Raw genomic sequence first — 23,240 nt, 5'->3', positions numbered from 1 at the left:
GGGAGTTCTTCTATATCTTGCAATCAAATTCCTCAATATCAGTAGTTACACTTCATATGTTTATCTCCGTTGAAAACTTAACATATATTGTCATGAATCGCCAAAAAGGAGGGAGATTGTAAGTGCATCTAGTGCCCCTTAGTAATTTTGGTGTATTGAATACTTATAGGTTAAGGGACTAATGCGTTTGTGAGTGTACACGGGTCTATAAGTCTATGAGGAGTTTGATATTTACAGGAAAAGTCGACCCCTAAAAATGAATATCTTCAACTGAAGATTTTGGTATTTCTGAAGACTTTCACGAAGACTTTGAAAGTGAAGAAATTGGTGTGTCCGTGAAGACTTGGCATTCACTCGAGGAATATGAAGCTTAAAGACTTTCGTTTTCATAGTTTTGTTTTTTCTCTTTCTTGAGTCATAGGAAACACCATACTGTTAAAGGGGGTCGAGGAAATACTAAGGAAAAATTTTCATGTGATGCTCAACTCAAAATCCTATACCTACCAATCCCTTCGAGTGAAGCCATTGGAAATCTCATACAGTTCAGTCAATTTATTCAGTGACAGAGACGAAGTTCTTCTGGTCTCTGAGTAATTTGTCCTGACTGAGGAGTTAGGAATTCGCCAGTGCGGATTGCCTACACAGTGAGGAACATGATAGGCCTGAGGATTTTGCTACTCAAAATTCCGACCGTTGTTGTGCTATGCGTCAGCTATCCCAAAATATCTATCCACCTAACGGTCATATCATTGAAGGGCATTTATGCCTTATCATGTCGGGCTGCTCCCTAGACTATAAATAGCCGACCCCTACAACCACTAGCTGGTTGGCTGCTCCGAGAGAAACTGACACTTGTCATTTGAGAGCAGCCCATCCTCTGAGGACTTTGAGTGAAAATCATCAAGTGAGGAAAAACCCAAAACCTAAACACCTACAAACCCCAAGTGATTGAGCATCACTGAAGAGATTGATCCTGCGTGGATCCGACGCTTGTTACCTTTAAAGACTGTGCTTCTTCCAGACGGTTAGACGTCATGGTCTAGAGCATCCAAGAGGAATTGTGGATCACCGAGTGACCGAGTTTGTAGAGGTTTGGAAGTCGCCTGAAGACTTACCACGAGTGATTGGACGAGGTCTGTGTGACCTTAGTTTAAGGAGAATACGGTGAGGACTGGGTGTCTTGGACTAAGTGTTCTTGACTGGGTGTCCGGGACTGTGTATCCTCGAGTTTAAATACTCAGCCGCTCCAACCAGACGTACAACTGAGACAGCAGTTGGAACTGGTCTACCAAATCATTGTCTTCACCAAGCTTACTGTTTCTATTCCCTCAAGTCTTTCATTTTCTCATAATTGTGTTGTGTGTTTGTTCATATCTGTGTTTGAAGAATTTGACTGAAGACTTTCTCAATTTCCTCAGTTCAATTTCTTCAGTCTGTTTGTCTTCATCCTGTGTTATCCTGTGCTTACGCTTCCTGTACTCTGTGCCTGTCTTCATTTCATCATGATGACTATGCTTGTATTCTGTTATGTTAATTTTGAGTACTTATTCTGCTGCTAGTAGTTCTTTGCCAAGGAATTTCCTCACCGGCAAATTCCTCAGTGAAGAATTTCTTAAAAATCGCTTATTCACCCCTCCTCTAGTCGATATAACGCACTTTCAATTGATATCAAAGCAAGGTACTCCCTCATTCTGTGTGATTTTGGTTTAACCGCCTGGAAACATTTTTGTGGCGTTTTTCAAATTGCCTTCAAAAACATTTTTGTGGCATCTGAAGATCGCGTCCAAAACCATTTTATGGCGTCTCGGTAACTGCCTCCGAAATGTTATCGAGGCACATCTGAAGAACGCCACAAAGTTTGTAGAGGCATAAAATAATCACAACTCTAGTTGACAAATACAGAACCTTTATGAAAAAGATCTGTCGACGCTTTTGGTCCCATCATAAATGGACGTTTATAGTTTGGGCCGGATGGGGCGACCACACAAGCTTGTTGTACTGCAAAATGAATGTGGGCATGTAGAACTAACCAACGTTACTGCACCATCGAGCGACTAGATATGACGAACATGGCATAGTATTGACAGTGCCAAAATACCCAGTATTGACAATGAACACGCTCAAATTTCAACAGGACAAGCTGGCACACTTTGGAAGGCTCCCGAAGGAGCGCTCTTCAATTAGTTGCTCTCCTATTTATTGGGTAGATCCCTGAGTACTGACGTATCATATACCCTCTTGCGCGCCCGACCTCTATATGGGTGAATCGTTTTTTCCTTTTTCTTTCTTCTTTCTTAGTTTTTTCTTCTTGTATTTTCTTTATTTTATTTTTGGTCTTTCATTTCCTTTTGCATTTTATCTTATTTTCTTTTAAAAATAATTCGTGAACATTTATTAAAATGTAACAACATTTCTTTAATTTGTCAATATTTCTTTAACCCGTGATTTTTTATTCCTGAACAATTATTTGCAATTCGTGAACAATTTTTGAATTCACAAATATATTTTCCAAATCGTGATTGTTTTTGCAAAAATCATGAATATTTTCTAATTCTTGTTTTGATGAACATTTATTGAATCCTCGGACCTTTATTGAATTCGTGAACATTTTGTGAATTTGCGACGTTTTTGAAATTCACAAAGAAAAAAGAATCGCGGACATTTTTTTGTAATCACTGACATTTTTTGAATCCAGAAACTTTTAAAATTTCGAGAACTTTCTTGAATCCGTAAAGATTTTCCAAACTCATAAATATTTTTTGAATTCATGAACAATTTTTGGAATTTGATTTTTGTTTGAAACCCAAACATGGGTTGGCTCAAAGCGCTCGCGGGTGGCATGAGGGGTGCGCGATAGTAGGCTATCTTTCGACCCCCGCGCGAACTAGAAGTCCCTAGATTACACGATAAGCAAGATGATAATGAAGAAGAAAAACGAAAGGTTACAAAAACTACAGATGATCGGATTTTGAATTCTGAATCCTCAGATAGCAGGCCAGCCATCTACTGGCGGCCCGTACGCTCCTCCTCGTCCTCCTGGCCCTGTGTACGCAGCGCGAAGCGGCAGAGCGGGCATAGGTGGCTGACGCCGAGCCACACGGAGATGCACTCCTCGTGGAACGCGTGGGAGCAGTGCAGCCTCCTCAGTATGTCCTCCTCCTCGAAGGCCTCCATGCACACGGAGCAGCCCTTCTCCCTCGCCTCGCCGGCCGTGGTCCTGGGCAGGCCAGCGATGGCCTTCTCCGACGCCGGGACGGCGCCGAAGCCGCCGTTCCTGTACGGCGGCGCCGCTCCAGGGACGACGACCGGCGGATCGGGATCGTACGTCCGCCAACTGAACGGCACCCGCCGGGCCGGCCTCCGCCGCCGCGGCGGCCACTCGAAAGGATTGGGTGCTGGCGCACCCACGGCCACGGGCTCCGGCCGCCTCGGGTCGTAAAATGAGTGCGGCGTCCAAAACACCGCCGTGCCGGTGGCGCGCTCCACGTCCATTGGTGCCGGCCGGACTTAGTTCGATGCTGCTCAGGCGACCAGCGCAATCGCGAGATGGAGATTTATTTCTGATGATGAACGCTGGGGCGAGGTGGATACTTGTAGATTCACGCGAACGCTGAGGCGATATCCTTTCCGACTCGGGGCGAGGTTTGCCTGCTCCCCGAAAATGCTCCCATCCGTGCTTCGTGGTAGGTGGCGCTCATCCAACGATGGCACGCTGATGCCCTCTTTTTCTATTAAAAATCTCAGCAATTAAACAAAATCGGTCGGCCATGTCTTTTAATGACCGTGTCTCTTAATTAAACGCAGGAAAAGACCAGCCGCTCGTTTCGTCTCCTCTCTTATCCACTCACTTTCCCCACAGGCAAAGAAGTAGCTCCTCCATGGCCGGCGAACACCGCGATGTTGATCTGCTTGCTTGTCAGAGCAGGAGGGTTTGCTCCGTGCTCGTCCTAACGCGGCGCTCGTGAGCGAACTGCGCACCAACCCTGCGGCCACGACGTCCCTCGCCCCGCGCGGCGCTCGTAAGCAAGCTGCGCGCCGTTCCTGAGGCCGCACCCTCCGTCGCCCGGCGCGGCGCTCGTCGGCGAGCTGCGCGCCGTTCGTGAGGCCGCAGCCTCCGTCGCCCGGCGCTTCGCTCGTTGTCGATCTGCGCGCCATTCCTGAGGTCGCAGCCTCCTGTCACCGGGTGCGGCGCTCGTCGGCGAGCTGCGCGCCGTTCCTTCTCGGCGGTTATCTTCGTGGCCCTGTTTGTCCCGTTTGTCGCGCCTCAGCTACTGAGCTTCGTCCAGCACGTATCATAACATGGCTGCGAAGACTTGCCGTGGTTGAAGGTACGTCGTCCAATTACTCAAGTATATGACCGCTGTTCTTCTAATTTCTGAACCAAATGCTATTTTTGTCCGTGTGAGGTCGGTGAGATGCAAGCAACTATGCTTTTGGACAAGAACTGTGCTTTTGGTCTGACTTGATTAAGCTACGCATGTCAATGAACTAATATACATACGCCTTCTTAAATCTATGCTTTTGGACAGCAAGTATGCATTGGTCTCACTTAATTAAGTAGTGCATTCGATCGATATGCACAGACTCCCCATAAATCCAATAATATATTACAAGTTTATAGTGAAGTAGAAAAAAAAACATGAGTCTCTGATAACGATGACAGATTAAGTTGGCTTTTGTTGTTGGAAGAAGACTTGATTTTGACCTGTCATTGTACCAACGGATGGCTACAGTGGGGCATTTGATGCTGGGTGTCTTATCATCATACTAAGGGCCAGTTCTTTTCGGCGATTCTCCCAGAATCGCCCCCCTCTGCAGCTTCTCCTAGAATCGCCACCCCATACTTTTTTTACAATCCTATCTAGTTAAGGTCTAATTAGCTAGGATTGTAAAAAAACATATGGAATGGTGATTCTACGAGAAGCTGGGGAGGGGGGCGATTCTAGTAGAATCGCCCAAAAGAACTGACCCTAATGGGGTGCTGTAGTGAGGCATTCGGAGTTAGGTGTCCTGTCATCGTACCAACGGATGGCTGCAGTGATGCATTTGGAGCTTGGTTCATCGTACCAATGGACGACTGCAGCGAGGCATTCAGAGTTGGGTGTCCTCTCATTGTACCAACAGTTGGTTGCAACGAGACATTTGGAGCTGGGTGTCTTCTCATCGTAACAAGAGACGACAATAGTGAGGCATCCAGAGCTGAGTTGCATTGTTCTGAATAGGTATACACGTGATTTGTCGGAACTCCCAAATTACCCTGTGAGTAGTAGTACCAAAGGTTAGTGTCCATAAATCTTTAAAATGATAAAACTGAAATCTGAGTGTAGGTAGCTTATACCATTAAGCTATTGTAATGTTGCAATTCAGCTGGCAATCTTTGGTCTTGTCCATACATCGCCATAGGATTTAGGATTGGGTTGTACTGTGGTAGATATGCAGGCATTTGATTCGTAAAAACCTCCGAACGACCCTATAAAACATGGTGTGATAAATCTTGTATAACTTAAGTTTTTATGTCAGATCAAGTGTGAATTTATTTATACCATTGAGCTGCCATGAGGTTGTAGTGCTAGGATTATCTACTTTCCTTTTCCTCTTTGATTTTGCTTTCTCTAAGCCACCAATAGGTCTACTTGCTCCTTGAATAGTCTTCTCCTTCAACTTGATACCTTTTGGCTTAGCAAGCCCCTTATTTTGTTTTGAACTTGTACATGAGTTAATGTTTCGTTCTGCAAATATATATTTAAATAAAATCCAAGTTTGACCGTGTCTGATCAACTTGTATAACTTAGGATTGGCGAGGTTTGCCTGCTCCCCGAAAATGCTCCCATCCGTGCTTCGTGGTAGGTGGCGCTCATCCAACGATGGCACGCTGATGCCCTCTTTTTCTATTAAAAATCTCAGCAATTAAACAAAATCGGTCGGCCATGTCTTTTAATGACCGTGTCTCTTAATTAAACGCAGGAAAAGACCAGCCGCTCGTTTCGTCTCCTCTCTTATCCACTCACTTTCCCCACAGGCAAAGAAGTAGCTCCTCCATGGCCGGCGAACACCGCGATGTTGATCTGCTTGCTTGTCAGAGCAGGAGGGTTTGCTCCGTGCTCGTCCTAACGCGGCGCTCGTGAGCGAACTGCGCACCAACCCTGCGGCCACGACGTCCCTCGCCCCGCGCGGCGCTCGTAAGCAAGCTGCGCGCCGTTCCTGAGGCCGCACCCTCCGTCGCCCGGCGCGGCGCTCGTCGGCGAGCTGCGCGCCGTTCGTGAGGCCGCAGCCTCCGTCGCCCGGCGCTTCGCTCGTTGTCGATCTGCGCGCCATTCCTGAGGTCGCAGCCTCCTGTCACCGGGTGCGGCGCTCGTCGGCGAGCTGCGCGCCGTTCCTTCTCGGCGGTTATCTTCGTGGCCCTGTTTGTCCCGTTTGTCGCGCCTCAGCTACTGAGCTTCGTCCAGCACGTATCATAACATGGCTGCGAAGACTTGCCGTGGTTGAAGGTACGTCGTCCAATTACTCAAGTATATGACCGCTGTTCTTCTAATTTCTGAACCAAATGCTATTTTTGTCCGTGTGAGGTCGGTGAGATGCAAGCAACTATGCTTTTGGACAAGAACTGTGCTTTTGGTCTGACTTGATTAAGCTACGCATGTCAATGAACTAATATACATACGCCTTCTTAAATCTATGCTTTTGGACAGCAAGTATGCATTGGTCTCACTTAATTAAGTAGTGCATTCGATCGATATGCACAGACTCCCCATAAATCCAATAATATATTACAAGTTTATAGTGAAGTAGAAAAAAAAACATGAGTCTCTGATAACGATGACAGATTAAGTTGGCTTTTGTTGTTGGAAGAAGACTTGATTTTGACCTGTCATTGTACCAACGGATGGCTACAGTGGGGCATTTGATGCTGGGTGTCTTATCATCATACTAAGGGCCAGTTCTTTTCGGCGATTCTCCCAGAATCGCCCCCCTCTGCAGCTTCTCCTAGAATCGCCACCCCATACTTTTTTTACAATCCTATCTAGTTAAGGTCTAATTAGCTAGGATTGTAAAAAAACATATGGAATGGTGATTCTACGAGAAGCTGGGGAGGGGGGCGATTCTAGTAGAATCGCCCAAAAGAACTGACCCTAATGGGGTGCTGTAGTGAGGCATTCGGAGTTAGGTGTCCTGTCATCGTACCAACGGATGGCTGCAGTGATGCATTTGGAGCTTGGTTCATCGTACCAATGGACGACTGCAGCGAGGCATTCAGAGTTGGGTGTCCTCTCATTGTACCAACAGTTGGTTGCAACGAGACATTTGGAGCTGGGTGTCTTCTCATCGTAACAAGAGACGGCAATAGCGAGGCATCCAGAGCTGAGTTGCATTGTTCTGAATAGGTATACACGTGATTTGTCGGAACTCCCAAATTACCCTGTGAGTAGTAGTACCAAAGGTTAGTGTCCATAAATCTTTAAAATGATAAAACTGAAATCTGAGTGTAGGTAGCTTATACCATTAAGCTATTGTAATGTTGCAATTCAGCTGGCAATCTTTGGTCTTGTCCATACATCGCCATAGGATTTAGGATTGGGTTGTACTGTGGTAGATATGCAGGCATTTGATTCGTAAAAACCTCCGAATGACCCTATAAAACATGGTGTGATAAATCTTGTATAACTTAAGTTTTTATGTCAGATCAAGTGTGAATTTATTTATACCATTGAGCTGCCATGAGGTTGTAGTGCTACAGGATTATCTACTTTCCTTTTCCTCTTTGATTTTGCTTTCTCTAAGCCACCAATAGGTCTACTTGCTCCTTGAATAGTCTTCTCCTTCAACTTGATACCTTTTGGCTTAGCAAGCCCCTTATTTTGTTTTGAACTTGTACATGAGTTAATGTTTCGTTCTGCAAATATATATTTAAATAAAATTCAAGTTTGATAACATTATAAAACTACACACCCATATTAGTGGGTCTACTTGACCCTCGAACAGTCTTCTTTTTAACCTTGTTACCTGTTGGATTGGCAAATCCCTCATTTTGTTCTGAACCTGTAGACGAGTTAATGTTCGGGTCTGTAACTATAAAAGCAAACATAGGTTAGTTTGATGAGATCATAAAACTAAACTTACAGACCTTGTGCCAAGGGAGTTACATATATCTGGATGTCTGTTTGATCCTCGAGCCGTCTTCTCCTTGACCTTCATTCCTTTTGGCTTGGTAGGCCTCTCATTTTGTTCTGAACTTGTAGTCGTGATATTGTTTGAGTCTGCAACTATAAAAGTAAATATAAATTTAAGCTTGATGAGAGCATAAAACTGAATGTACATACCTTGTGAACAAACAGAGTTACCTGTATCTGGATCAGATCTATGTTTTAGACATTTCTCCACCTCTTCTGCTAATTTCTCTGCATAATTAGCAGCCATCAAGTATGACTCTTCAGACTCTGCGGCTCAGCAGCTATTTGGATAAACATTCTGCACAACTCTTTATAGCGTTTTGTCAGTATTGTTTTGCGGTCTTCATGCAGGTTGCAGTTGCTTGTTATATCCAAAACTTTTGCATCAATTGTCCATCTTTTCAAGATGTACTGTTGAGGGATGTGCTTGATATTATTAATGTCAAGTACCTTCAAGGAATGAGAGCAAAGAATTCCAGCAAATTTAAACTTCTTGCAACTGCAATTGACCTTTTCTTCTTTTGGAAAAAATTTAACAACATGATCACGCTCTGTACCAGGAAATTTTACTTTGTAAACCTTCTCCTCGGTGTCACTGTCATCACAAAGGAATGTATCATAGTTTAAGGTCCGAAGCACTTGTTCCTGAAACATCTTGAATATTGGTGGAGTATATGTAACACCCCCAGTGTCATGCTACAGTAACCCTCTGTGATTAAGCTAACCATTTATCCAAACAGTGCTTAATCATCTTTGTCCAATATCCCATTTGAAATTCCAGTCAATTCAAATTCAAGTGAAGTTTGAAGTTGATCAAAAGTTGCCGGAAAAATGTTCATCATTTGTCAAAAATTCCATAACAATTATTTGTTAAGGAACACAACATCACTTTGGTGCAAAGATGAACATTAGCAATTATAACAGCACCAATTCAGCATTTTTAAATGCTATCCTTTAAAAAAAAAACAAATGAATTCTTCTGGTCTCCAAAATAATTGTGGCAATGCCTATGATCACCAGGGATTTAATGGGACACCTCCCAAATGTTTGCTAAGTGAAATAGTTGGCCAAATAATTCCCTTTCTCTCTCTAAATAAAAAGGAAATAGAAAAGGGCCTAGCTACTACTGTGCACTTGTAGCCCATTGCTACAGTGCACAGCCCAGCCCACTCCTCCCCGCGGTCGTCCCCTTCCCCTGTTCACCCGACCGAGGCACGCGCCCGCGCGGTCGCCGCCCGACCACCTCGCCACCCCGCTGCTCGCGCCGAGGGGATAAGGCCGAGCCTCCTGGCCTCGTCAGCTCCCCACTCCCACCTCCGCCTCTCCCTATCCCCGCCAGATTCTCCCTCACGCGCTCGCCGCTCTTCCCTCTCCTTGCCCGAGCACTTCGCCGTCGCCCTCCGTCGATCTCGCGGTCCCCGGCTCCCCCCTCGATCATGCTGGTGGCTAGAAGGAGCGCCGTCCTCCGCTCCGTCGTCCTCGACCCTCATCGGGAGCTGGGAGGCCCTGTAGTGGCCGCTCTCCTCCACCCCCTTCCGCCTCTGTCGCCGGCAATCTTCGTCGTCTCCGGTGAACCCTGCGCTCCTAAGCTGTCGCAGGCTTTTCGTAGCCGCTCGGTGAGCTCCTCCCTCCCTCCATTCTTCTCCTTGCACCGCGTGTCTCTCCCTAGCTAGCTCATCGCCGTTGCCGTGAGCTCACCGCCGCAGATCACCTCACCGTCGTGGCCACCGTGGCCCGAGCTCGCGCCCGAGCTCGTAACCGGGCTCCTGGAGCTCGTAGGAGCACAACGCCGCTCCCCGCATCGCCTGACTTGCCCTGCGTCACCGTAGCCACCAACGGCCGAACTCTGGCGTCCGCTCCGCCGCTAGCCATCGCCGTCTCCGGCCGTTTTCGGCCAAACCGCCGCGACAGATCGATGCGCGGGCGAGAGCCCGTTTGAAAGAACCTAACCGCGTGCCAAGTGATGCGCTGTAGCGCGATTCCGGCCATCTCCGGCGTTCGGCCGCCGCGGATGGCCTCGCCGGCGTTGCTCCGGCGCGGGCGCTGACCTGGCACCGGCAGGGCCCGCCTCTGGGTCGCTGCCTGTGGGCCTCTGGACCCAGTTGACCACGTTGACCGTGGTCAACTATGCTGACTGGGCGCTCAGTGCCACTGACGTACGGGTCCCACTTCTTAATCCTCTAATTAAAACATTTTAATAATTAAAACTAATTAGTTTAGTTAACTAGACACTGACAGGTGGGCCCAGTAGTTTTACTAACTAAATTTAGATTAGTTTGAGCTCTGTTCAACCCACTGTCTATGACAGGGGGGTCCCCATGTCAGTTTGACCAGTCAACCGGACAGTTGACTGCTGAAGTCACTCATACGTCATGCTGACATCATATTTCTTTTCTATTATTTTAAATAATTCCAGAAAATGCTTTAATCTTTGAATAATCATAGAAAATAAACCGTAACTCGGATGAAAATGTTTTCTATATGAAAGTTGCTCAGAAAAATCCAACGAATCCGAATACGCGGTCCGTTCATCTGTCACATGCCCCTAGCATGCTGAACATGGAACTTTCCCCCTCCGGTCATCTGTCTGACACAGGTCCGGAACCGGGAACACCTTCCCGGTTGATTTCCCCCTTCACCTATAACGTCTAGGACCGCGTTAGAACACGCTTAGTGCTACGTATCGTCATGTCATGCTTAGTGTTACCTCTGTTTGCTATGTATTTACTGTTTCTTCCCCCTCTTCTCTCCGGTAGCCCCCGAGGCCGCTGATGCCCCGGTGATCGACTACGTCGTCGACAACGACCCCTCCTTGCCAGATCAACCAGGCAAGCCCCCCCTTTTTGATCATTCCGATATCGCCCATTCCATTCTCTCATGCTTGCATTAGATTTTGCTACTGTTATTGTATGCTCCTATTCTGATGCATAGCCTGCTTTTGTACCTGTTATTGTACCTTACCTGCTTATCCTAATCTGCTTAGTATAGGTTGGTTAGTGATCCATCAGTGACCCCCCACCTTGTCCTTGTTGCCCCTGCTTCATCCTTGAAGACCCGATCAACGGGATTGAAGACCAGGCCCCGGCAACGCACATCACTTTCCCCTTAGTTGCTCGACACTACTGGGTTACTATCGAGTGCCGAGGGTGAGACCTCTACAGCACTTCTGATGTTAACCTGTAGTGTAGCTATTCGATCGTGGTCATCGAGGGTGATTTCCTCTTTAACCACTTCCGATACGACTCTGTCGTGCAACCCCTCAAGTGTGAACCTCGAGGGTGATTCCTCTACGTTCACCTTGATGATTACATTGAGTGGAACCCACCGGGGGTGATTCCTTGGGTTTTCCTCTTGATGTTTGGACACACGGATACTTGGACTTTACAACTGTTACTTGGAAAGTGATGTGGAGACGGGTTGACCTGGAAGGTGCCCGTGAGATAATTACGAGGCGTGGCCGGGCATTCTTAGCCCTTGCCGCAAGTCCTCGAGACGGGGCAACGGGGTCACCTCTTTCGTGAGGCTCTGCTTGTTACCGCGCGTTCCTAATCCACTACGATTTGGATATTTGATCCGAGGGGCCTCTGGCCTGATAGCACTAACCATCACGTGGGCATAGTATGGGCGTTCTGCGTCGTATACATCAGCCAAAGCTTAATAGACGTCAGCGACGGAGCGGCGCGCGCCGGGTTGGACTGGTAAGTTCCTGCCTTTTTAGGGAGGTAGCTAGGTCTGCTCACCGGCCGCGTACGCAACATGCAGGAGTTTCCGGGGAGATGGCCCATGACCCCTGGGGGCATAGGTTTAGTCCGGCGTGCTGGCCTCTCTATTAAGCCTAGGTCGGGTTGCGGTGTATTGTTTGGCCGAGGCCGGGCATGACCCTGGAAAGTGTGTCCGGCCGGAGTCAATCGAGCGTGGTGGGTAAGTTGGTGCACCCCTGCAGGGAAGAACTAATCTATGCATAGCCTGTCCTACGGTAACGGACACTTGGAGTTGTATCCCGATCGATACAACTAGAACTGGATACTTGTGATGAGAACTGGATGGTGATGAGGATTTGATTGAGATGATAATTGGATAGTATGGCTCTGGGATTGCTTTCTCGCAGGGAGTCGAGAAAGGATCTCTGGCCGAGGTTGATAACACTACTACTACTTTACCTTATGCTACTCTACTCCCTCTTGTTTGCTGCAAGATGGTGGTTTCCAGTAGATGCTAGTCTTCGATAGGACTAGACCTTCTCCCTATTCTGGCATTTCTGCAGCCCAGTCCACATATACAGCCTTCCGTTGATAATGTTGCATATGTAGTGTAGATCCTTGCTTGCGAGTACTTTGGATGAGTACTCACGGTTGCTTTGCTTCCCCTTTCCCCCCTTCTTTCTTCTTTCTGGTTGTTGCAACCAGATGGTGGAGTCCAGGAGCCAGCTGCCACCTTTGACGACTGCTGCTACCCCGAGGGTGCCACCTACCACGTGACGGACGCCGACGACCAAGAGTAGTTAGGAGGCTCCCAGGCAGGAGGCCTTGCCTTTTCGACCGATGTTGCTTTTGTGCTAGCCTTCTTAAGGCAAACTTGTTTAACTCATGTCTGTACTCAGATATTGTTGCTTCCGCTGACTCGTTTGTATTCAAGCTGATGTATTCGAGCCCTCGAGGCCCCTGGCTTGTAATATAAAGCTTGTATTATTTTAATTTGTGTCTAGAGTTGTGTTGTGATATCTTCCCGTGAGTCCTTGATCTTGATCGTACACATTTGCGTGTATGATTAGTGTACGATTGAATCGAGGGCGTCACAGTATATATAGTTGATGCTTGCCTTAACATATAGCTTTCTGCCTTCAGCTTAGGAGTACTTTGTGTTGCTTTGAAGTCACATCTCACCTCTTCAAATCTTTTATCTGCAACTAGACGTTCGAAATGCTCAAAAAAAGTAAGCATGTCATACTTAGAACTAATGTAATGTTTTAGTTCGTTGTTCATGCTTTCACTCCTTTGGTTACTGCTCATGTGTGCAGAGAAAGTATTCCTGCCATATACTAGGGCCCAATGCTCCCTTTTCTCAAATAACCTTTGGAGCCATGCATTGTCCCGGAGTCCATACTTGTCAAGCATTTCATTCCATGCACTTATAAATTCATCTTCCTCCCTCAATATCATAGATACAATGCTGAAAATCAGCATTGAACTTCTTGTAATCTGTAACAACTCCACCAAGATGTTTGATAGCATTTTGATTCATATGCCACACACAAAGTCTATGGTGAGAGTGAGGCAGGACTGAACGGATCGCCTTAGCCATTGCCGCATCTTCGTCAGTCAGAATTGTATGTGGATGCTTTCCAGACATTACTGTTAAAAATGTTCTAAAAAGTCAAGCAAAACTTTCTGCCGTTTCAGCATAGAGAAGTGCAGCACCAAACACAATTGTTTTCTTGTGATTATTTACACCAACAATTATACCAAACGGACGCCCATCGTCTAGTTTCCTGTATATGGTGTCAAAACATAAGACATCACCAAATAATGCATAGTCTGAGACCATTTTGGAGTCCGTCCAAAATATATTAGTTATCAAATCATCCTCATCAACTTGAATTGAATAAAAAAACTTGACATCTTCTGAAACCTTCTTCTCCATATATTCTAACACTCCACCAGTGTCACCCACCTTTGCTTTTAGTGTTCTCTTTGAGTACAAACGATTTTTCATGTCTGTGCTTATAAATCCAAGGTTTTCAGGTCCACATGCCTCTTTCGTCATTAGATCAATAGTTGCTTTATTTGAAATGCCCACTGACTTTGCGACCTCGGCATTGGCTAGTTGAGCTTCAGTTACTTTCCTGTGTGATCTTAAGTATTGCGACATATTTCCAGTAGCAAGACTATGGTTGTGGGCTTCCTTAAATTCGTATACATAATAAATCCCATTATTAAGACTTATCTTCATACGTGCATCACAACCACATCGTGTCTCAGGCCTACTATAACTTAATTTCTCCTCTCTTTTATCTTCCGCACGAACTCCTATTAGTTCAAGTAATTTTCTTAGTCCCATCTAAAAATGCATATGACCAGAACAAGTTAGAACTAGTCCATACCTTGACGAGAACATGTGAATGTTCGTTGTTGTATTGTACTATAATTTTTTACTTTATGTTGATTGCCTCTTCGGATGCTAAAACCCATGGAATAAGCATACTTGTTATAGAAGGAATAAGCTTCTTCTTCAGATAAAAACCGCATGCCAAGCTTTGGCACCCCTTTTTCAATTTGCTCTGTTGCATTGCTAGCTGTAGTTTCTTCGAATCCCTGTTTAAATTAGTAGTCACTTTAGCAATTGGTTCAAATACAAGGAAAAGGAGAAGAAACATATCCGTGTTGTAAATCAACAAATAACCTTGCTATGTCTATTTATTTTGATTTCACGGTGGAATGAAAAGGAGTAGGCATTCCCAACTAATCAGAGGTATGTCTTTGCCCCTTGAGCCATTACATTTCTCTTATATGTCTTTTCCCATTGAGCCATTACATATGTCCAGCATCACTGTCAGTTTTCATTTATATATACCCATCAGTAATACAACTTTGTATTGTGTAATCTGTGTAAGACATATTGTTAACTGGATATTACGCACAGGGAGTACGAAATATTCGCTTCTGTTGTCTAGGTTTATTTTGCTATGCCCTACCAGTGACAACAATCACAAAAACCTGAAAGCCATAAATCCGTAAATTGCAGAACTAGGAGAAGACATTGGATCAGAGAGAGGGAAGAACGCAATGGAACGACATAGCTTACATTTGGGGGATCTGATTCCTCATTGGTCCCGGCAAGAATTGGTGAAGACGCCATCAAGTTCCTCGTATCCCTCTGTTGGATCTATGTTTGTAGATAGATTTGATGGAGGTGTATGATGTGGTCTGTTTGGAGTAACTGTGTACGGAAAAAGTTCACCGCCAATGTTTTGGCGTGCAAGAGTGATTTATTTCCCTCCAAATCTCTATTCTGTTGCGTTAATTACGATGGCTGGAAAAAGTCTTAGAGCGGACGGTTTAATTAAAAGACGCGGCCGACCGGTTTTGTTTAATTGCTGGGGGTTTTTAATCGAAAAAGAGGGCAGCAGCGTGCGATTATTGGATGAGCGTCACGTACGACGAAGCACGGATGGAAGCATTTTCGCGGAGCAGGCAAGCCTCGCCCGCCGGCGTCGGCATCGTGTCGCCTGCAAATTCCATGCCATGTCAGACCCTTCGGTTCCAAACTCGGAAGCTAAACTGCGTTTTGTTTTCGATGGAAAGTGATGTATGTCAGCATGTACGATGATTTGCTGCACGATTTCCATATAGCATACTAACGAAAGCCGCATTATGCAATCTGCCGCGCCTCCGCGTCGCGCCACTCCCCGCCAATCTGCGCCGCACCTCCGTGAGTTTTCAAAAAAATAATCCGGCAAACGTTCGTCGGTATCAAATCATGACGAACGCCCCCAGAACCATTAGATATGCATCCGACGATTACAGTTTTTTTTTAAAACGCAATCTAAACAAACTGAATTAGACATGCATCCGACGATTAAAGTATTTACCTCTTTACAGAACTTCCATAGCAGTTTGTTTAAATTGCGTTTTAAAAAAACTTTAATCATCGTATGCATATCTAATGGTTATGGGGGCGTTCGTCGTGATTTGATAGCGACGAACGTTTGACAGATTATTTTTTAAGGTAAATACAACAATGGTGCATGAACTTGTCATGGATGTGCACTTTAGTGTCTCAACTTGCAAAATACATTGAACTGGTTCTATAACTTGGCATGAACGTGCATATACAGTTCAAATGGCGTTTGTATACATCCACGAAGTTGAGGAGGCGCACCAACATGCCATGGGGCCCGCTGTCAGTGACAAGGGTGTGTGGCCTGGTTTTTTTGGAAAACCCCTGAAATTATTTTCTTACAATAAAGCCCTCAGGGAGAAACTAACAAATTATAAAATAAAAATTGGGAGTATAATACAAATAAAAAATTAAAACTGGTGCGCTGGATCGAACAAGCGACGTACCAGTCGAGTGCATGCAGCTAGCCACTGGACAACTTCACATTTGCTGATATTTAATGATTTATAATCTTTATAAACATTTGGCTGAACAAAATAAATAAAGTAATTTAATAATCCAGCAGATATAGCACCAGATCTATGACCCGAACATCGGAACATGGATGCCACTCCAACCAATGAGTTGTCATGTATCAAAAGTACAAGTACTCTTTATGACTGTATAAAATAATGTAAAAAAACTTCATGTCATTTTAAAAATAATTCACGTGTTATTTTAAAACATATTCATAAAATTGAAAATATTTATGAATGACTGAAATGTTTATATGATTCAAGTATTATTCATGTGAGGATCCGCAGTCTAATGGCGCACTAGGCTTGTATTATTTTTTAAGAAAACAGACAAACATATATACTATATAAATTTTTAAAACAAAACCATTTTTTGTTAAGGCATGAACACATTGATATACTACACAAATAGTTTATTAAAAATTTGAATTTTTAAAATTATATGAGAATTTATTTAAATATATGAACGTTTCTAAAATTACGTTAATATTTTATTAAAAGGCAAACATTCAAATTATTAATTATATTCTTAATACGTAATTTCAGTATTTCTTTTAAATTACTGCATAGGTATTTTATCAAATTATATGAACTTTTTAACGTAATTTGTTTTAAATATAAGTATATTGTTTGTAACATGATAATAATTTATGTATTTTTTTAAATAAAATGAAAAAGAACAAACCCATTGAAAACTGATCCACAAAGTGGTCCATTTTATCTACACGGGCTGGTTATGTTATAAACCTAAATTTATCATTTTACCATTCTATGTCATCGGTTATAATGGTATGTGCGGCTGCTATATAGCCCCTAGTTGCAGGTTCAAAGCAATGGCACTATATTGCTGGAATAACTTTTTAAGTATGTTGTTCAGCTTTATGTTTATAAAGTGTAGATATGCGCGTGTGGTTCAAACCTTGGACCAGTTTTTATTATAATAGATTAATTTTTTTTCAGTTTATCAGTTTCTCTCTAAGGGTCTTTTTGTAAGGAAAAAATTATTCTAGGGGTTTTTTCGCAAAAAAGGCCACATGCCTTGTCCCTTACATCCTGGAGTGCCTTGTCAGTGTCATGGCCGTATAAAAGCAAGATTTGAACCGTATATGCACGTCCATGCCAAGTTATGGAACCAGTTCAATGTATTTTACAAGTTCAAGCACCAAAGCGCACATTCATGGCAAGTTCAAACACCAGTGATATATTTACCTCTTTTGTAAAATGTCAACCCACCCACAACCCAATAGACGTGAAACTGCCATGCCCCCAGCCGGCGTTCCGCTGGGGATTGGCGTCCTTTAGTTCAAACATAAGGAAACAATGGCAGTACAATAGACTCAATTCACATGCATGTTTGAGGTGGTATTTCATAATTTGATTGCTTGCAATGGTAATTTAACAACTGTGATGCTAATTTTCTTGGCCACCCACCAGGCACCCATCGCCGCACACGCCAACGACTGGAAGGAATCGACGGTCTACACCGCCCACAACAAGTCTGAGCCTCACCTAGACATGCCAAGCCTACCGCGCCACCGGCCTACTCCAACCCAATGTCGTCGGAGAGAGCCACCCTCGATGCAAAACCATGTCATCTAGGGCCACCAGCGAGCGCGCGAGCGGCCACCACCCGCAACACAAACATATCTGGGCAAGGGTGTCCCAGATCTGTCGTGAACGGGTGCCACAGCTGGCCACCACGCAGCCCCCACAGCCGTGGCGGTATAGCCACCGCCGAGCACCCCTAGGACCGCCGTCCCAACATTCATGCTCCGCCAGCGCGCATGACACCGAGGGATGTTGGTCGGGTGTGGTGGCTCACCCGAGCCCCCCCCCCCCCCCCCCTCCCATACTCGTTCACAACTCATTTATATTCTTATCTCCAGAGGAGAAATCAGAGGCAGCGAACACATATTTTCTTATCTCGACCTAGATAGCAACGTGAATAGCTCTCTTACCAAAGTTTGCTCTCGTTCTATTTAGAAAACGGAGATCAGGACTACTTTTTCAAATGTAGCAAAAAAAGCACGGTTTCAGCAATACCAAAGTTTATACAACTACAGTTTTTATTGGCTCCAAACACATCAAAATATTCAAAACCTTGGTCTCTGAAAAACCCACTGTATTATCTGAAAACTTCATAAAAACTGTGCTACAAACATAGCCTTAATAATGGGTGAAGGCGACCATTTTGTGTTCTCTATGGTACATTGATAAAATATGCTTATTCCCAATTTGAAAATGTACATGATAGCACACAGCATAGTGAAATCGTCTCGCACAGATGCTAGAGGAGCAAGATTCTATGAGAATTGAATTTTTTTGGATTGCAGTTGTTAAATTAGCATTGCAAACAATCAAAATGGTCAAATACCGTACCGCCTCAACCATGCATGGATGTGAAAATGAGTCTATTGTACGTACGGTACCACTGTCGTTCCTTCTGTTTGAAATTGAATCAGTCAGGAGTTTCAAATTTATACCACTCTGGTTTTACATCAACATGCTTTTGGTGGAAGACACAAGTCCTCGATATTGCTTTCCAACATGTCAAGGACTTCGCTCATAGCTGGCCGATTTGTGGGTGTGAACTGTATGCACCATAGCCCAATGAGAGTCATCTTCCTCACCAGCTCCGTGGCACCGTTACTGGTAATCTCGCCGGCGGTGCCACAGAACTCATCCAAGTTGTCGTATATCCACTCAGGAAAATACCTGGTGCTATTTTCCGTACTAACACTGGTTTGTTTCCTTGCTCCAACCATCTCAAGAACCACCATCCCGTAACCGTAGACGTCCGACTTACTGCTCACTGCTCCATATTGTCTTGAGAACACTTCTGGTGCTATATACCCTACAGTTCCTCTTGCTCCACATATAGAGATTTTACTATCCTTCTGCCGGCACAGTTTTGCTAACCCAAAATCAGATATCTTTGGACAGAAGTCTCTATCCAGCAGAATGTTTTGAGGCTTGATATCGAAATGTATGATGCGAGTGTTACACCCGAGATGAAGGTACTCGAGGCCTCGAGCAATGCCACGAACAATGTCAAAGAGTCTTTCCCAGCTTAGGGTGTTCGGATCATGAGCAGAGTTGCTGCCAAAAGTGTACCTCTCAAGTGAGCCATTGGTCATATACTCGTAGATGAGAGCTCGTTTTGAACCTTGCAAGCAGAACCCTAAGAGGGTGACAACATTGACATGAGAGGTTCTACTAATGCTAGCAACCTCATTCATGAATTCCTCCCCATCACCCTGGGTGTCCTTGAGCATCTTCACTGCTATCTCACGGCCATCAGGGAGTTTGCCCCTGTAGACAGCTCCAAAGCCACCTTGGCCAAGCTTGTGAGCAAAAGAGCTGGTCATCCTTCTCACTTCCGGATAAGTATATCTTTTAGGGTGTGAATTTCCTTGCTTTTGGAGGAACGATTCAATCCTTGGTGTGTTCTTTGACCTCCATTGGCAGGGGAAATTGCCGTAGTATTTCTTCCACAGAAAGAATATGGGGAGAAATAGACATACGCCAGCTAGACTTGAGCTGCCGACTATTACATCTGAAAAGACAGCACGAATCGAAATAAGTACTACATATAAGATTTTTTAAGCGATGAAGATTGGAGTTATTACAGTTGTTAGTAACGTGCTGTATTCGCACTTAGCCATACATTCATCAAGGGTATGGTTGACCATGTAAAATACTCTCTCTGTACCAAAATATAAGACCCTTTTAGGCTAAATTAGCCTAAAAAGCATCTTATATTTTGATTCGGAGGGAGTATTCTAGGTATGGTCAGTCCTTGTCAAAAAGGAAATGTTCAAAGAATGATTCAACCACGGAGGTGAATTATTTGCAATCATAGACATCCATATACATTTGGCATACTATATCCCTTGATCGTGGCAAACATGCATTTTTTTTAGAACGAAGACACGTGAAGAGCCCAACATTGAACTAGCAAAGCCAACAATCGGTCAGGAGTTATAACAAACGACCCAAATTACATTTATGAATTCTGAACGAGATTCTCTTGGATCCTACAACTAAACAAGTTTTATTTGCCAATGGATAATCACATTTGCAATAGGCTTTCACCTTTGTCTACCTCAAGGTGAGAACTTTGAAACTATATTCTAGGTTGACATGTATTTGATAAAAAAAGGTCAGTACTTGCAAGATACCATCACTTATTTGTGGGGTTATTAGTCCATTAGTTGCTAAATAATACTCCCTTTGTTTCATAATATAGTGCGTATAGATTTTTTGGAAAGTCAAACTTTGCAAATTTTGACCAAGTTTATAATGAAAACTACTTATATCTACCATGTCAAATATATAAAATATGAAACTACGTCTGATGATGAAACTAATGATATATATTTGGCATTGTGGATGTAAATATTTTTCTCCACAAACTTGGACAAAATTAGTGAGTTTTGACTTTCCAAGAAAATTTATACGCACTACATTATGGAATGGAGGGAGTATTAACTTTGTTTTCATGTTACTTTACGTCAGTATATACACCAATCTAGAACTTATTTCTTTTTATAAGTGGGTCATTTTGTAGATTCATAATGTAGCATTAAGAAGATACAAATAAAATGAGCACACACACGTCCGACCTCTGCATGACTAGGTTGTACACAACCACATAGACACAAAGGATCAGGTCAACACAGAACAAAGTCATATAATACGAAAACTATGCCTAGATGGAGGAAATTAAGGGGGGAAAGGAGACTCAAGAAGGATGATGCAGGTGTACATGATCTAAACATTGACACAACCACACCAATTGAAAACCATGCACACCACAGAAGCATCCCAACCTCTAAGAGCCGTTTGCAGAGCGAAGAACATCCCTCAATGCATGTGCGACATTGCTTGTATATCAACTGGCAAGAGAGAATAGTATCGCCGAAATCCCACATTGGAGATGCTTAGGCGATCCCCTGCATTCGTCCCAATTGTATGTCAGGTAAATCCTGGCATGGACAACCCCCCAAACAATACACCGCTAGCCGTCACTATACCGCCTTGGTCGCGACCATCTGCCAGCCAACATCCCCTCAATGGAATGCCCCTAACCACCACACACACACACCGCCTCCATAATTCAGACACCCCAAATTAATGAGGGCACCATAGAGACAAGGAAGCGGCGGTTGCAGCCCAAACTACAACGAACATGGCACTCCAGCCCAAACCATGTCCAAAATGATGCCCCCAAGAGGGTACGGCAACATAGACACATCATCTTTTTTTTCCCGGCGGAACTCAAACCTAGGAGTTCCCTTGGAGCAATATTTGGGGGAGAGAACAACATCTTTGATGCCTTCATCAAGGTAATGGCGCTCGTCGGCGTCCCTGTCACCGGCCTTCATCGGTGGTCTTACCACCCAAGCCCATGGCCACATGCAATAATGGTGTTGTATCAGAACCCTCGCCGTGGAACCCTAGCCGACAGAGATTTAAGGGGGGCACTAGGCTTAAGTGGAATATAAGCGTGAATTCTCTTACATGTTCTGATCCTGTTGGACGATGAGCCACCAGTTCCCCGTTCAATTATTACTGGTGGTGCCGGTGGTACCGGTGGCAGTGGTGATCCAACTGGCCCGCCCCCTGCAAATTGGTGGGAAGGAATTGAAGAAATATAGCTAGTACGTGCATTCAACAACTAACATAATTGCTATTGTGATTGGCAATATACGTATATCTCATGCCATTCCAAATACTAGAAAAGTGCAAGATCGTTGCGTACCGACGGTGTTGTTCGCTATGTCCTGTAACTTAGCACTGTATCCGGTTCGCTCGTCGTGGCGGCGGCTCCACAGCATAACCCCGCCGTAGTTGGCCGCGCTCCTCGCCATCGGGAGCACCTGCGACGCGAGTGTCTCCACGTCTATGTACCCTCTAGCCGCGTCATCGGGCGACGCCGGCAGTCCAAGGAACACGGACGCCGACGGCAGCGCCGCCGTCCACGTGTTCCACGCGCTCTGCAGGGTGCCGCTGGCGTAGTCGCACGGCGGGTTGTTGTAGAACTGCACCCACACGTGGTCGAACAGCCCTGTCTTGAGCGCCGGGGCGAGGAACTTGTCTGGGTACGGGCACTGCGGCGCGGCGGTGAGCATGTGCGTCTTGTTGCCTGCCCTTGCTAGGTCCGAAGAGTTGTACATCGTCTTCAAGTTCTTGGCGAGTTCGTCGTAGTAGTCGTCCCTGCCAGTGGCGATGGAAAAGTCGATGCCGTCCAGCTTGGCGCCGCCGAGCGGGCTGGAGCTGGGGCTTCCGCCGAGGAAGTTGTTCCAGAGGTATGCGGCCAGGTTCTGCGCATCGGTTTCATTGGAGAGACCGTAGGAGCCTATTCCGCCGCCGATGCTGAGAAGCACCTTCACGCCTTGGGACTGGCAGGACGCGATGTCCGCGGCTAGAGCGGCGCAGCCACCGGAGGTGGGATCGCAGTGCCCGGCAAGATTGAGGACCGGGGCTCGGCCGCCGCCGAACTCGGAGAGGAAGGCGATGTTCACATGGCTGTAGAGGCCCGTGCTGCATGTCTCGTTGAGGGTGCTCTCCCCGCCGCCCTGGCCCCAGTAGACGGCGATTCTGACGGGATTTGGGCGTGCGGCGTGGGTGGCAACGGCGAGGAGAGACACTGCAAAGAGCAGCCGGGAGGAGGCGCAAAGAAGCTTGCAGCAGCTGGGAGCCATGGCAGAGATCTAAGCACCGGCGGCTCGATCCACTTCATTTGCTAATAATCTACTATTGGTGCCGTACGCGTTTCTGCCTTTTTTGCTCGCGCTGTTTTGATGGCCAACGGTCAAGATTATATTTTGTCTGGGCGGGTGATGGCTCTATTCTACACAACAAGCGAGCGCCTCTATACAATACAGTCCATCTGGGCGGCCGGCCGATAAAAGTAAACCTAATAGAGCAACTCCAA

General features: G+C 45.3%; 3 protein-coding genes and 1 long non-coding RNA gene across 4 annotated transcripts; 1 reads left to right on the top strand and 3 right to left on the bottom strand.

The window, feature by feature from the left end:
* Positions 1-2,786: 2,786 nt before the first annotated feature.
* Positions 2,787-3,667, bottom strand: LOC123102203 (E3 ubiquitin-protein ligase RNF181 homolog). Its single transcript, XM_044523508.1, has one exon. It carries the CDS (start codon positions 3,490-3,492, stop codon positions 3,004-3,006), a length of 489 nt encoding a protein of 162 aa, XP_044379443.1. The 5' UTR covers positions 3,493-3,667; the 3' UTR covers positions 2,787-3,003.
* Positions 3,668-3,689: 22 nt separating this feature from the next.
* On the top strand, positions 3,690-8,907 carry LOC123102204 (uncharacterized). The gene is made up of 3 exons (XR_006448806.1): positions 3,690-4,328; positions 5,793-5,843; positions 5,965-8,907. It is a non-coding gene; the product is annotated as an uncharacterized lncRNA (long non-coding RNA).
* Positions 8,908-18,798: 9,891 nt separating this feature from the next.
* LOC123101195 (LEAF RUST 10 DISEASE-RESISTANCE LOCUS RECEPTOR-LIKE PROTEIN KINASE-like 2.4) lies at positions 18,799-21,687 on the bottom strand. Its single transcript, XM_044522759.1, has 2 exons — positions 21,492-21,687; positions 18,799-19,856 (listed from the first exon to the last, which is right to left on the bottom strand). The coding sequence occupies exons 1-2, from the start codon at positions 21,685-21,687 to the stop codon at positions 18,799-18,801; spliced, it is 1,254 nt and encodes a 417-aa protein (XP_044378694.1).
* Positions 21,688-22,020: 333 nt separating this feature from the next.
* On the bottom strand, positions 22,021-23,007 carry LOC123101194 (acidic endochitinase-like). The gene has a single exon (XM_044522758.1). It carries the CDS (start codon positions 23,005-23,007, stop codon positions 22,021-22,023), a length of 987 nt encoding a protein of 328 aa, XP_044378693.1.
* Between the last annotated feature and the right edge of the window lie 233 nt (positions 23,008-23,240).

Source organism: Triticum aestivum, chromosome 5A (assembly GCF_018294505.1).
Source record: "Triticum aestivum cultivar Chinese Spring chromosome 5A, IWGSC CS RefSeq v2.1, whole genome shotgun sequence".
In the NCBI taxonomy this organism is placed as follows: Eukaryota; Viridiplantae; Streptophyta; class Magnoliopsida; order Poales; family Poaceae; genus Triticum; species Triticum aestivum.
Note: the sequence above shows the minus strand (reverse complement) of the source record. Positions and strands in the feature narration are given on the sequence as shown.

Bases quoted from the DNA above. Each gene is read 5' to 3' on its own strand.
- LOC123102203 (XM_044523508.1), bottom strand. From the start codon at position 3,492: ATGGACGTGGAGCGCGCCACCGGCACGGCGGTGTTTTGGACGCCGCAC.
- LOC123101195 (XM_044522759.1), bottom strand. From the start codon at position 21,687: ATGAAGGCCGGTGACAGGGACGCCGACGAGCGCCATTACCTTGATGAA. The intron at 19,857-21,491 runs GTTCGTTGTAGT...CTGTCTTTTCAG, and splicing joins GGTTTGGGCTGGAGTGCCAT to ATGTAATAGTCGGCAGCTCA.
- LOC123101194 (XM_044522758.1), bottom strand. From the start codon at position 23,007: ATGGCTCCCAGCTGCTGCAAGCTTCTTTGCGCCTCCTCCCGGCTGCTC.